The sequence below is a fragment of the Annulohypoxylon truncatum genome (genome assembly GCF_022578515.1).
Source record: "Annulohypoxylon truncatum strain CBS 140777 unplaced genomic scaffold F4807scaffold_17, whole genome shotgun sequence".
Classification (NCBI taxonomy): domain Eukaryota; kingdom Fungi; phylum Ascomycota; class Sordariomycetes; order Xylariales; family Hypoxylaceae; genus Annulohypoxylon; species Annulohypoxylon truncatum.
In genome coordinates this window covers 138,702-153,467 of record NW_025953803.1, presented here as the reverse complement: position 1 = coordinate 153,467, position 14,766 = coordinate 138,702, and the positions used below count along the sequence as shown (strand labels likewise).

Genomic DNA, 14,766 nt, shown 5'->3' with positions numbered 1-14,766 from the left:
GACACCCGCTCTAGCGACGGGGAGAACCCGTAGTGCCTTTCTCAGACATCAACTTTCGAGATGTTCGGGGCCGGTCAGCCGTTGTAGGAGGTATGTGTGCTATGTATGCTACCCATATTCCGACCTGGATGAGCCTGGGCCAGTTCAAATTTGCAGGCATACCCAAGGTAACTTTCCTTTAATCCGGAGCCCCACACGTCATAGCTCTCGGTCAGGAGTTCGACAGGCTTGGCTAGCACTACGTAGGGCGTAGTCGACTTCTCTCCAGACAAGCCCCGGATTGCACCAGCACTATATAGTGCGCTATTACTCAATGTCGTATTACTAGGGATTGGGGGTTTAATACCCTTTTTTTCAAAGAACTCCTCGGTATTCCCACAATTATCTACGTACAAGCGTTCCATCCGCAAAGTTCGTAATGCGGCTCAAACATGCCAGCCCCAACGATGCTACCGTATGAGTGGACATCGGCAATTGTTGATACAACATATTATTATGAAGGAGATTCAGCAGCAGACATGATCGAGATTTAAAGGCCCGATACCTATAATCCCCTACTCTGTTATGTAAACATCAAATATGATTTGCTTCGCACGATCCGCGGCACGAACACTTGATGCATCAAACCCCCACCGCCGAACTGGGTACAATTCTCACGTGTTTTTATCTCATGCCCCTGGTAACCCGTTAGCTCCTACACCACGTGGGAACAAGCTTTACTTTATACATACATAAAACAATCCAGGAACAAAACTTAGGGTTATGATTGGTGCGTCTGATTCGCATAGAACGGACTTGAAAAGATGGCGCAATAGCTTTGCGGAATGGCATTCCGTGGCCCGAGCAATGCGCGACCAGCGTCGAGATCATACTACCTATGGTACGAATCAGAGACAAGAATACCCTGTTTTTTTTGTACATAACGGTCGGGTTGGCATTGGGTCGAAATGACTGGGGAAGACCCCTGATTCTGACCTCTGCCTTTCCTAGACAAGTTAGAGTATCCGACATAGCACCGCGAAATCTGTCAAGCAATTTTGGAGACGAGCTCTCGGTTCTCGCACTATTACATAGTAAGTTACCGCCACTCACGTTTTCACGAATAGTGCTTTCGATTAGACCTAGTGCCTGTCAAGTAGAAGCACATTGTCATGAATTGACACCCGCCCTTAGTCATTGCTGACAGGCGGCAGATTAACATCACTGCCATTGGATATGTTCCAAGTCCATGTCGGTTACGCGAGAACCAGGGGTCCATGCGCCCATCTGAAAATCAACCTGCCTACGGCAACTATATATGTAGCTCACCGTCGATCCTCACCAGTACCTGCATTACTGAGAATTCACATGAAGAGACATGCGGGTGTCACGTGACACTTTCAACGAACTTTTAAGGGGTAGGCGTGTCGGTCCGAGGAGCTATTCAACCGATTTTTCAAAATGAAATGAGCTTTTCATTGATGGGTTAGTAGTAAGAATATCCCATGAGCATATCCTCGTGTATCTTCATGAATCTATGTAGCATACAGGGGTTGTTATAACTTGAATGCTCGCTTTAGGTACCTCTGAAAACTTTAGTCCCTGTTGAAGTTTGTCGTCAGCATTTCTAACTCGAGAACACATGGAGAAATGTCCAAAAGCAGTAGCTCTTCCAGGCATGAATTCATCCCACTTTGTGATACCGCAGTGTATTGCCTTTTCGTCTTTCATGCCGAACATATAGTAATTCTGTCTGAAGTACTGAGACAGGTTTAAACCGGTTATCTTGGAAAATGTCAGTTGGGAATATTGAAATATGGTTTCTAGAAGAAACGGTCCTTTGAAACCTTTGTCTTGAAGGAAGCGCTCTATTCTACTCCTACAATCTGTATTCGTAAGGTTTGGCCAAACCGGGAGGCGTCTTACTTGAGTAGGGTGACTCGGGGACAAAGTTGATCTTCCCATCTACCAAGGCCAGCCACCGTACCTACCCTAGCGTCATGTAGTGAAGTGTCATTCGTGTCAAATGGCGGGACCTTACTCTACCTAGTAGCCTAGAAAGTATTTCAAGGAGAAAGACTGTTAGTAGCGCGATACCAATAGCGCTGACAGGAATTGAGCCTGGGCAGACTAAAAGCTGGTCTTCCCCCCAAATCCTTAGGTAAACATTCGTAAATGGATGGGCCCGGAAAGGGTGGAGAAAAGCTTAGAGTTCCTCAATGATTGCCATCACTAGTACTTATCGTAGAAAGCTTTCGTCCCATTATAGATATTAAACTTAAGGTTTCAAAGAGCTAACTCCACGATGATCATTTAAATACAAACTATCGAGGCATACCCTTGATAGTTGAGAACGTGGTCCTGGTCTAGGTCGCAGATCTTTGGGGTTGTCGCTACGGCTAATCGTGGACTTGAGTATCAGATACCCGAACGAGTGTAGGTAGTCATGCACGCCGGAACTATCATTTTCTGAAATTGACACGCGTACAGATCATGACGCAATTGTTGTACTTGGCCTCGACTTGAATTGGCATAAAACTAGGTACCTAGGTAGGTAACAGTGTCCATTGTCATGGTAATTCCGTGAGTCACCACCATCTCGAATCTCGCCGTCGCTGCCCACGGCAACCGGGAGATTTTCGGATCTCGATACCAAGGCTTATATAGCGGTTTAAATCCCTAAATTTTCAAGCCGACCTCACTAGTCTTGAAATCTAGTGGGTGACTTGAGGCTAGAGAAAACTCGTTCGAGCCACGCTGTGGTAGATGGGTATATTCCTACTACAGCGGACTCGGGGTTTTTCGTAGGTCGCCGATTCAGTTCGGGGCTGAGCTTTTTTTTGTTCCATCCACATCATTATTTTTTTTTTTTTTTTTCAAAGGCGTTCAGATCAACCTCGTTTCCTATTGTCAAGATTGTTCTCCGGTACGCTACCTTCATAATTCGGTATGGTCGGTAACACCAGGTGTTCCAAGTGACATGTCAGAAGCCTCCTCCGTGAGAGCTGGTAGCTAGAGGTCTCGCCAGGGTTAGCTAGTAGCCCAGAAGGATCGGGAGCCGGCTTGTACGAGGCCGCCATGTTGGCAGCTAGCCCTTTAGCCATAGACAGAGGAAGGGCTAGTTATGTATGTATACCGCATCCCTGGAAGGTGTAGTTAGAGCTATAAGCGCAACAACGTCGTTATTCCTCAGCCTTTTATTTCCGCCTCGTTACATGACATGATACATGATGTCTGAGTCGGTTTTTTCACAATTGTTGGTGTTGTTAGTGCAGGAAATCGATGGCTTCTTATTTTTAGTCCAATTCGTCCTATACATCATAAAACTGACAGTGATGCTAATATGAGTTGCGAAGTTAACAAATTTCTGCATTTTTTTATTGTGTAACATGATGCACACTTGGGCATTCTTTTCTATATCCACGTCGAGAAAGCGCTGTATTTCGAGAGACAGACGACAAGACGGAGATGCACGATGGCATTTTACGTTTTCAGTCGACTTGTAACATCGCACGGTAGTTCCAACCTCAAAAATCAACGTTTTAATGGTTGAGTCGGGCTTGTTTTCCTTCGGACGTACGGCTTTGTTGAATTTGTATCAGGGCCGTATTAGATCTGAAACGGTCTCACACATCGATGACATGTTCCAGAATAAGCTTATTGAACATGGTCACCGAGAAAGTTTTCTGGTTTACATAGAATTCCAGAAACTAGGCCGACCATTCTTTTGACTTGATCGGCTACGACCATAGTCTATGTTCTATGATAGATCCATGGCATCAGGTGATGCTCGTTGCAGAGTTGTAGGGATGCTTGCAGAACTGTCCTCCCGAAGGTGTCTGCTCAGAAAATCCACGACGTCATCCATACCAGACGGCGAATGAAACCAATGTCCACCATTGGGGTATTCTTTCCACTCAACCTGGGCGCCATACCCACGTAGAGTCTCTCGTAGGCCTCGGCCGTTCTGAACTAGGACGAGCGGGTCGTCGACACAATGCTCGAGCAACACAGGCGTATTCTGAACGACGCGACCATGGTCCGGGACGCCCTCCAGACTAAGCACACCCCTCATCCCGGCAAGGCTGCGACCAGCAAACGGACACCGGCACGAGAAGCCGACAAAAGCACCGAGCCTCCCTCCGGCCTCCGGGGGCACATCCAGATTAAACAGGACGTGGGCGCTCGTCGCGCCGCCCATGCTTATACCCGCGAGCACCAGACGATCCCAACGGCCGCCCAGGCGCGCGGCCTCATCAGCCAGCACGCGGCGGATAGCGGGGACGACCTCTCTCAGTCCGACGGCCTGCAGCTCCTCGTTCAGGGCGAAGTCGCGCACGTCCCAGACGTCGAACCACTGCGGCCAGGTCTCGGGCGAGCTGGCGCACTTGCGCGTCGGGGCCTGCGGGAACACCCAGCGGAAGGAGGGGAGCGCTTCGAAGAGGGTGCGGCGACGGGAGTCGCGCGCGTGGGTTAGCGAGGCGGCGAAGTTGCGGGCGTTGTCCCCGCGGCCGTGGAGGAAGACGATGGTGTGGGTGTGCGGCTGCGAGGGTTCTATGGTGAGGAAGGGGATGTTTAATGCAGTCATGGCGGAATGGAATGACGTATGATGGTGGATTAAATTAGGTCCAATATGTATAGGTACATATGGGAGGGTACAGATAGAGTTACTTGATAGAAAGGTGCGACTAGCACTGTACCAATGTTTAAGATCTCAAAACTGAGATCTAGGTAAGCTCAAAATCTTTTCAAACAATACCTACACAGTGTGCAGAGTAGGTAGGTTAAACGCCGGATATCATTTGCCCCTCAATAGGTACCTAATACAGCTGACATAATAGAGACCTAAACGGCATCCCCTGACTCCCAGCTTCTTTTCTCAACATCAAACTCCGCAGAATAATCCTTAAACTCCCTAAACACACCATGCACCATATTATTATACCGTAGCGACCATCTGAACCCCTCAAACATTGCCTTTGTGTATTCCCAGTATTCAGGATAATACCCCGCGAATTCCCAATCTATAATCCCTGTCACGCCCCAACCGATGCTTCCATCCGGTTGTGCAGTCCGATCAATCAAGATATTGCGTGGGTTGAGATCCGCATGCGTGAACACGATTTTGTGCCCACGGCGAGCAGGGTCGTCTGGAAACCGCAGCAACTGACTAAATGCTGCCTCATCCTCGAATGGTCCAAAAGGTTGTGCGCCCCGGATACGGGAGTCCCTGCATGCCTCCCCAAGGGTGTTGCATATCATGGCCACGTCTAGTTTGTCCGATGTGACCGATCGAGGAATGTCTCTCAGTTGGGCTACGTAGCCCTTCAATTGATTTGAAATTCGTTCCATATCTTTTTCCGAAAGAATGTTTTGACAGTGTGCTACCGGTAAACCAGGGAGTTTCGACATAAGCACATATGCCCCAGGAAAGAAGAACGGGTCATTTAAATCTCCTTGCTTGAAAACTATGTCGATTGCCTTTGGAACTGGGATTGAAGTGTGTCGACGAACTATCCCTAAGGCGTTGAACTCGTTACGGGCTTCGCCAGCTTCTCCATTGTACTTCAGGTATAGCCCAAATGGCAATCTCTGGACGGTACTGTAGTCATCGGGCTCCCCATAAAGATGCTTTCCAAGCTTTCGTAACGTCTTATAACAAACCATCCTGACTCTTGCGGGGACCAAAAGCCAAAGTCTGAGGAAAGCGCTCGTGCACAAACTCGAAAGACCCCAATGATTTTGCGGCGCAATATTTGGGTACCGTGCTGGAAGATCAATTAATGGTTTCGATGGTTGGGGCAGAATTTCCGATGAAAATGTCCTGGCAAGGTTGAGGAATTGGATGCTTTTGCATAGTCGAGCCTGGGAGCCGACGAAGCGAGGGTCGACCTTAGTGAGGCCCGATCGTGAGTGATCACCTAACAATGGATAGTTACCGTCAACTTCGATCGGCTCCTCCAGTCCAATGGCGACTTGCTTCAGATGGTACTATTGCAAGCTGTTAAATGGAAGTATAGATGAATTCACCAGTTGGAACTCACCTCAACCATTGATGGTTGTAGCCTGTCTAACTTGACAAGCCCTGAAGCATATGCCTTTGCTGCAGACTTTCGGACCAGCCAGTGATTGGATTCAGGCATTCTGCCTCCAGGATTTCTAACATAAGATAGCCACCAATCCCGATAAGGCGGTCCGAAGAAAGCACCGAGCATATCATTTATGTTAGCCTTTCAAGAGCCATCGTCAGCTTTCCCATGATTATATTTAGTCTCGACGGTAACGAATATACCTTGTCTGTATCCCAGCCAGATGGGACCGGAAGAATAGGTGCGATGATAAGGGGATCACGCCAAGTGCCAACCTTCCCAGTGATACAACACTTGCCGCCGTCTCGTTTCGTGATCAGGTGCTGCTGGGTGATATGAGGCCGTGGTGGAGGATGGCCATTTTGGGTAACTATTTGACGGTCAGGAAGGTAAGCAGAACAAATTTGGGTATAAACTTACTAGACTCAATGATGTAAGACCAGTCGTCCACTAATGAAGATGCCTCGCCAGCTAGCAATCTATACTTCACACAACGTGCGGCTAAGACGGGGTGAAGAGCCTCAGAAACAAATAATTCAAGAAGTGGACCCGATGGATGGGGTAACCTCTCGCTCTCAATAAGCGATAATGTGCCTTTCACCTCGTCGTCGGTAGCGGCCATGTTGTAATAAGCTACTATGTATGTAAGCTATTTTTCGAGGTCTTGACATTGAATGAATGGCCCCCAAAAAGCGAACATCCCGGACAACGGGCCGAGCCGCGCTTAGCTCCCTAGAGGCCGGCTATCTAGCTAAGCGCAAGGTGGGCCTAGGCCCCCTATATAACACAGGACCAGTAACCCCGAGGGTATCATCGATTGAAAAAATCACGCGTTTCTCTTCATCAGAAAGTTTACACTATCGCATGATCATCGTTTGACACATAGTTTCGAGCTAACCCATGTGCGTGGCACCAAAATTCCAGGCTGCTTAGCCTATAAAGATAGTGGAATATGCAGATAATATTGTGTGCGATAAGGAGTAGGCACGCTGCGCTATCACGTAGGCCCCCTTCACTATGATACGGAGAACAAGGAATATCAATTTCCCCAAGAATCAATCAAATAGTCTTGTCATAGAAGGTATGGGTATCCCTTCAGGTGAAACCTCTGTTCCGATCCATCGACGAACCTCACTCCTTAACGCACCTATGTAAATGCATCCTCAGTGTACTCGCTATCAACACCTCCACGAATCAAATCAGAATAGACAAAAAGCAGATGAGTAGACAAGGAAATAAAAATCAAAGACTCGCTAGATGCTACGTAAATAAATAAGAAAAAAGGGGGGTATCATCACTCAATCTGCCTCTCTCGCCTCATTATTGTCGTTGCTAGTTTCATCGCTAGTCGTCAATCTCGTCGTTCGTAAAAGTCGTTAACACAAATGAAAAAAAAGTGTCGTGCGTCGTGGGCGTCGTTATCTCGTGGTTCTGTTCATCCCCGTAGATGCGTTTCTGCCGTCTGATGTCGTGTTCTCGTAAGAGCGTAGGGGATGAATGGGTTGGCAGGTTAAGTAGGTAAATATTTTTTTCTTTCCTTTTTATTGCTCGGTGTCGCAAATATGGGACATTCGAAGAAGCAAAGAAGCGGAAATGGCAACTTTTTGAGGGAGGGTGGGCTGAGTAAGCGTAGATACAATGTGAAGGATAGTTAATATTCAAATCGACACCAGGTATTTTAGTGGGGTTGTTGGGCGGTCGTCTCCTTTTCGACATAGATTCCCGTCCCTGCGCTTTCAAGGGCAGTCCATAAGGTTGTTATTGTTTGGCTATCGTCTCAAGAGAACCATGCTCTTTGTCTATCCTCGCTGGCTGTTCTCTGACCAGTCTACTGACTACCTTCAGTCGTAGTAACATCGTTATCCAAGGGCGAGTCGGGGATAGACGCGGCCGATGTCTCGGGCGACGAGGAGAACAGCTCCTGAAATCGCGTGGCGGCTTCCTTGTGCGCGAAGCGTAGCTCGTACGCGCTGAACTTGCCTCTGCGCTGGTTTATTGGCCGATACGTCTCGCAGAACACGTACGGCTGGATGTCGCGCAGCCAGATGCACCGCTTGGACTTGCGGAGGAGCCAGGACGAAGACACATTCGGGGGAACTGAAGAAGCGGTTGTTAGTTACTGAATGGTCGGGGAGAAATATGAGATGTAGGTGGACGTACTGAATGCCGTCCAGACGGGACATGCTCGCATTTTGCCTTCCCAGACGGCCGCGTGGAGCCGACAACCACCGGTGACAGTATCCTCGAACACCATAAGAACGTGCTGATATCCGTCATCGATGATTTGGCTATAAAGCGTACATTAGCTTTCTCTCCTTTATCGAGCGAGTAGTTTGTCTATGACTTACGCTTGGAATAGGCGTTTTTCCTTGCGGAGGTGGAACTCGGCAGGGCTCACTTTGAGCGTGAGCTGGCTGCGAACCCTCAAGCACAGAAATGTGCAGTAGAACAGCACCATTTCTACACCTCGTTAGTTTTGGTTCCCGCTTGCTTGGGTCATGAGCAACGAATTCTACTAACCTTCCCAGGTCAAGAAGGACAGGTCTGCCCAGGGTACGATCCGCTGTTCCGCCGTGTTCCACGTGGACAGGTGCAAGACGGTTTCGCCCTCTCGCCGAATAGAAAGTTCGTGGACGCCGAGGACCGATACCCAGTTTTGACTGGCAACTTTCGAGCGGATTAATAGAGACGGTGCCTGGTTTCTCAGTTGCAGGAAGAAGATAACCGAGATGCGGTCACTATCAAACGATCTGAGGTATTTGTTAGTAAGGGGTACATGCCATATTAAGGGAGCCAGCATGATGAAAGATGAAGCACGCAACTAGTTACCTTTTGACTAGTATCTTGACATCTCGCGAGAGCGGCGGGAGATGGCCAAGCTTCCGCAGAGGACCGTATGCATCTGAGCTACATGATGTCAACTTCTAGGTCGAATACTCTACTTCGGCATAATGGCTTACCGTCCTTGAACCTTGAACTCCCTCCGGGACGGCAGTGGTTGCGTAAAGATTGCCTCGGCCCAATGTGAATTCTGTCCTGGTTTTAATACCATGTTCACTAAAAGGAGAATCAAGGACCTACAGTCTCCCGGTTCCAGAAGTCCAAAGCTTCGTCTCGTCTTATGAGATCGGTTCTAATGGGATTCGGAGGGGCTAAGCGAAAGGTTTAGTTTATCTGCAATGAACAGGGTGTTTGGGCTACTGACGGATCTTTCTGACTTCACGTAATTGAAGGATGCGGATTCGCAGAGACTCCATTGCATTCAAGTCAAAGTTCGGGGACCTATGTAGCTAGGTTACAAGGAGGCATCACTCAGGGGTCATCTGAGAAAGGTCTTACCTCGTCATAAGATCTTGGAGCAGTCTCAGGAATTGGTTGTACATGATAAACCTAGCCGGCAAAGTCGTACCGGGGAGTTCGTTGCTCAACTTATGGTACATCGCTCTCCAACGGTGTTCCTTGTTCATTGACTTATCCTCATAGAACGTATTGATATCCCGTAGCGTCTTGCAGAGGCATGGCAGGATGACGTTGAGGTAATCAAAAACGGCGGGCAGCTGAGAGAGGTGTATCTGCGCCTGTTCTGCAAGGTCTCGAAGAAGTCGGCTCGTGTTATAGATTTCCTCGATAATCCCGTTCAGGTGAGGATGGAACTTCTCATGGAGAGCATTTCGTAAGCCTTGGAGGTTGAAACCGACCAAGTCGGCACGGTCAGCCTCGTGAAAACAGCCATTGAGTAGTTGAGGGCTGATCTGCTGGGCCGCCAACCTGGCGGTAGGTGTTCGGGTACGGCGTAGAATAGGGTCCATGGTGTTTGGGGCACTTATGGTCTCATGATGGCGAGTAGTTAAGATCCCTTATCTCACTTCGGAAGGAAAAAAAGAAAACCCTTTTTAAAAAACCGCTCCTCCACAGCCCACCATGGGACGATGTCTTGTTACACACCAAGGCTATGCACTACTAATGAGTGATATCACTGAGAGGTGTAGGGAACCTGGCTGATATAAATGTCGAGATGGCGGCGTAATATGGGGCGTTATGCCGTTTAGTATTATGGTTCTCGCTCAGTAGCTGATAAGCGCTGAGATGATCGTCGTCTCCGCAAGTGGCTAGCCAGTTGGCCGTGCGTGTGGGGGGAGGGGAAGAATGAGAATGAACTCAGTAGCAAAGGGATGAGGAGGAGTTATTATTGTACCTATTAGAATTAGAGGTGGTGAGAATCTGCTCCGTCAATGGAGATCTCTTCTGCTGCAATATCTCATATAACGTGAGTCTAGAGCCCAACGACTGTGGGGTGACGTGTTAGGTGCGCATTCCCCAATAGAGAAAGGGCTCGATTCCGAAGAGTGCAGTGCGTGTGGAGTTCGTATTTGCAGCCGTCGAATATCTGCGAATATTGTAGGAGGGCAATTATTTATTATACACTGCTAAGATATGACTTGCACGAAGTCAGGACACAATCTCAGACGTGGATTTTATTAGATACGGAAGTTTGACTGGATAACAGCGCATGCGTGATTCAGCCAGGGGCCTTTGCCGCCGCTGTTGAGCGCATATATAAAATTTGAGAAAAAATGACAGTAATCCCTTTACTCCGAGAAGTTCGTAGATATGATAGCAATCATATACCACCGAAGGAATCAGCCGACGCACACGTACATAAATAGGTGATAGGGCAATCAAGATGTGTGAGATGGAAAAGAAATTATGACGGAAGAAAAAAAAATTAAATAGAAAAAAGTCAATTGGCTTGTCCGGCCGCTCGGATGTTTGCCAGTGTAGGCAATTCTAAGAAATCGGCACTCTCAAACATTTCTCAGACTCAAGTGAGAGACTGCCACGAAGCCCGGCAGCAAGACCATATGCATCAACTCATTGGTGGGTTTGGTCGCAATACCCGGATCAGGCGTAGAGCGGCCATGGTGTTACCATGCTCGCGGCGCGGAGAGGGGAGCGCTTGCATGGAATAATATGCAGGGAAGAAGATAGCGGACTGGATGAGCGAACGAGGAGGGAGGGGCAGAGAGAAAGAGGCCATGATAATGCTTGCCGAGCCGCTTTTGTTTGTCTGCGACCTGGCGCGAACCGGAACAGACAGAGGTTCAATGACGGGAGAAAAACGCACGATGAGGCTCTCTGACTTGTCGGTGATACTTTGTTACCTCCGTTGCGGTTTGTCTCGTAGCCGCTGATGTGTAGTAGCAGTTGGCTTGGCTACATGATATATTTGTTTCAGTCCGGAATATACGGTTGTTGGCGCTTAGTGAGCGGCAGAATCATGATTGTCATAGAGAGAGACTGAACTATACTCATCTGAAATCTGAATATGAGAAATGCAAACGCTTTAATATATGAATATGAAATACCTATGACGTTGTACGGTGGGCTGTCGGATAGTCGTAGGGTAAGCCGAATGCTGTGTATGCTCGAATATGCAGGATGTTGGGCTAGGATCTGGCGAAGAAGAGGATGGCAGCATCATCTCCATGTCTGACTGAAGCACCGCTGCAATGCTCCGATCGAAGCTCCGATAGCGTGCGATCAAACTCGATGCTTCGTTGCGTTGCTTCCCAATAGCTTGCATGCATCCCCAATCCTAGGTAGGTTGGGTAGCTAGCACAAGTGTCAGATCTGAGTTGATCTAGACAATTTATGTAAGAGGTGTCGATACATTTGAGATAGTTATGCTGTATAACCGATGATACCTGTGCTCGCATATGATGTGGGAGTAATGACTGGACTAAGCCAGATATTGTTTCTCGGTCTAGTACACCTGTTCCTCAAACGTTTATGACTGAATTGGTCGAATCAAATGCTATGTAGGAATTTTCCTAGACATACCTAAGTTCTGGGAAACAACAACAGGAACACAACGACTCCCCACGTCGTTCTGACTAGTGACAACTATTCAGGGGCTATGGGTATCCTATGATATTATATATTAGGCAATCCATACATCCTATTACTTTGTAGCCTCGTGTTTGGTGTGTCGTTGACTCATTGTGAGTTAGGAAACAAATAACTGGAGAATGGACCTTGGCCATATCTGCTCCCACACCTCGGTCAGACCCCTGACAGCCCTAACAACCCGTCCAGATCTATGGATCAAGATTCTCCTATGCATCTACTTATCGAGCATGGGGCAAGTCGACTCGGGTTATATCCGGCCACGTGGGATCGAATCTTTGTTTCTGCCCGCATTCACCAATTCATTTCAAGTTGGCAAGGAAACCGCCAGGCAATATAGTACGAATGCAGACAACTTGCTGCGTGAATTGCAAGAGCAAACTATTTTACATTGCGTTGTCGAGAAGCGCCGATTTACTGTTTTCGTACTTGGCGCCCTGTAGCTTCAATAGCTCTTGTAAGCGACAACTCCACTGGACCAAAGTAATCCCCGAACTCTGGCCCAGTCATCAGTAAAAACAATGTTGAGAAAACTAAAGCACAATGTCCCTTTCCCTGTGCAGCAACACCGACCGATACCATACGCATTAGACTCGAAAGGAAACTTATGAATCCCCTACGGTCAAGGCTTCCTGGGCCGATGACCATTTCGTCATCTCATCATGAACCCTCGTAACGACTACGATCAATAGGGAGACCTGAGATGAGTTGCTTCTATTCGCTCTCTTCATCACCGCCAGCCTAATCGGATTCGGCCTAATCAGCCACGTTCAGCACTGCTTGTTAGAAGGGGCGTAAGTTAGATACATACCTGGTAGGCTTGCTTCTCATCCTCGTATCGCTTCTTGTCGGCGGCAGCCTTGGCCTCGTACGGGGCACGTTGCTTGTCGTTCAGAGCCTTCCACCGCTCACCCAAGATCTTGCCGACTTGTCCTGCGACAATGTTAGTATGAGAAAGTTGGACAAATTGACATTAAAACTTACCGAAAGAGATACCAGGGTTCTCGTCACGGACGTTCTCTCGTTGCTCGTTGGCAAAGAACATGTAGGCTGAGAGACCACGCTTAGGCGCGTTGGGGTCTATTTAAATGTTAGTGAACACGTATGATGGCAAATGCGATCGGGTCAATAGCTAGTAAATGCGACGCGTGACTAATTAGATTTACCATCCATGAAGCATGATGTGCTTTCAAAGACGATATATTTCTATCGAGTCGGACACCGAATTTACACAAGCCATGCCCGGAGCATGCGAGAGTAAAACTGTTCATGGGACGACTTACCCTTCTTCCCCTTGCGCTTCTCGACCTTTCCAGTCTTGCCGCGCTTGGTGGTTTCCTTAGGCATGGTGGATGGTGGTGCTGAAATAGTATGTTAGTCTACATAATTCAGACATTGAACAAGTAATGTTGCAAGTTGTGAGATATGATGCGTTGTGGTGAGAGCGGAAGAATTAATCGTGTGATGAGAGCGAGCGCGCGATAGCTTGGATAGTGGTGGATGAGGGGCAGATGGATAGAGTGGTGGTTGGCTGATGCACGATTGTCCGGTCGCGATGCGAAGCTGTCGCAAATGCAATTGCGACCGCCAACGCGTAAAAACCGCGTCTTGAAGCTCGAAATCGAACCAAATAGGATCATCCGCATACCTTGAACAAGTTTGAAAGTAATTGGATAACGACGTTGTGGTCAACGAAGCTGTTGCGCGCAATCGCAGTCAGTCAAATCGTTCAGTCTAAAAGTGCAGGGTGGGCTCTTTTTTAATTGATGACGATGGGCGAAGAGAAGTGGATGGTGCAACTGTCTAAACTCAACAGAAGATCTATAATGAGCTTCAAATGAGTTTCGACGACGATGCAAACATTGATAAAAACATAGCAATTATCAATGTTCAAATTGATACAGCTAATGCGACCAAGGCGAGCGCAATAGAAGTATGTGGTTGATGGTGACTTTGTGTTTGCTGCGAAGTGCCATATAAATAGAGGTACTCACAATTTGTATGTGCAGGTATTGAGGTTGAGTGTGGTGTGCGATTGTATGGGAGACGATTTTGGTGGTAGATTTGTATGTGAGAGAAGAGAGGGAAATTTGTATGGGGGGAAGCGTTGGCCTACTGCCTTTTTACTGCGTGTGGGTGATTGTGTGGACAATGTGTGAGAGCAAGACCAGGCAAGACTTAAGACTGCCCCAATTTCTCTAAGGGAGGGTGCGAAAGGTGCGAAAGAGGGAGGGGGGTCTGCACCAAAAAGCGGGCAGGCGGGCGAACAAGACCGTGCCTACCTCGCCTGTCTTCACACTATTTCCCTACTGCTACTTGCTACTACCTCTGCTGCTACCTACATACCACTATGCGCGTACATACCTGCCACCGTATTGTACCGACCTAGGTAGACCTGGTAGACCTGTACATACACACCTACCTCATATCTGCATACCTAGGCCTGTACCTAGGTAAGTGCAGATATCTACTTTCTACATGCTAGGGGGTAAACCAAGCGAATTTCAAGAAAGCAACCGCGACCACTGGCTGTTCTCTGGTCAACGAAACTTTTGTGTGTGGGCTTGTCTTTGGTCTTTTTTTGGTCTTTGGGGTGGCTGGGTACCTTTCCCACCAAAATTAGACTGAAAGGTACTCCTTAGCGGCCCTTGGAAGTTAGGCCCTTGTAGTTTAGGACGTTGCAATCAGCAACAGATACATACAACTTGCAAGGAAGGAGGAAGGAGGTGACCTCAAATCTACAGTGCCTCTTGTACTGTAAGAGCTACTTTACCTAGTAGGTAAGTGGGCG

General features: G+C 48.0%; 4 protein-coding genes across 4 annotated transcripts; all 4 read right to left on the bottom strand.

The window, feature by feature from the left end:
- Nucleotides 1–3,411: 3,411 nt before the first annotated feature.
- Nucleotides 3,412–4,750, bottom strand: F4807DRAFT_92170 (alpha/beta-hydrolase). The gene has a single exon (XM_048003655.1). The coding sequence runs from the start codon at nt 4,565–4,567 to the stop codon at nt 3,740–3,742; it is 828 nt and encodes a 275-aa protein (XP_047853909.1). The 5' UTR covers nt 4,568–4,750; the 3' UTR covers nt 3,412–3,739.
- A 74-nt stretch (nt 4,751–4,824) lies between these two features.
- On the bottom strand, nt 4,825–6,690 carry F4807DRAFT_460604 (uncharacterized protein; the record flags this gene model as incomplete). The annotated part of the gene is made up of 4 exons (XM_048001545.1): nt 4,825–5,970; nt 6,024–6,209; nt 6,272–6,438; nt 6,489–6,690. The coding sequence occupies 4 exons, from the start codon at nt 6,688–6,690 to the stop codon at nt 4,825–4,827; spliced, it is 1,701 nt and encodes a 566-aa protein (XP_047853908.1).
- Nucleotides 6,691–7,293: 603 nt separating this feature from the next.
- On the bottom strand, nt 7,294–10,437 carry F4807DRAFT_91900 (uncharacterized protein). The gene is made up of 9 exons (XM_048003654.1): nt 9,408–10,437; nt 9,274–9,350; nt 9,150–9,220; nt 9,029–9,099; nt 8,898–8,975; nt 8,589–8,818; nt 8,417–8,528; nt 8,229–8,356; nt 7,294–8,165 (listed from the first exon to the last, which is right to left on the bottom strand). The coding sequence occupies exons 1-9, from the start codon at nt 9,875–9,877 to the stop codon at nt 7,897–7,899; spliced, it is 1,506 nt and encodes a 501-aa protein (XP_047853907.1). The 5' UTR covers nt 9,878–10,437; the 3' UTR covers nt 7,294–7,896.
- Nucleotides 10,438–12,716: 2,279 nt separating this feature from the next.
- On the bottom strand, nt 12,717–13,322 carry F4807DRAFT_451749 (Non-histone chromosomal protein 6; the record flags this gene model as incomplete). The annotated part of the gene is made up of 4 exons (XM_048000260.1): nt 12,717–12,731; nt 12,787–12,908; nt 12,960–13,055; nt 13,259–13,322. 4 exons carry the CDS (start codon nt 13,320–13,322, stop codon nt 12,717–12,719), a joined length of 297 nt encoding a protein of 98 aa, XP_047853906.1.
- Nucleotides 13,323–14,766: the final 1,444 nt, after the last annotated feature.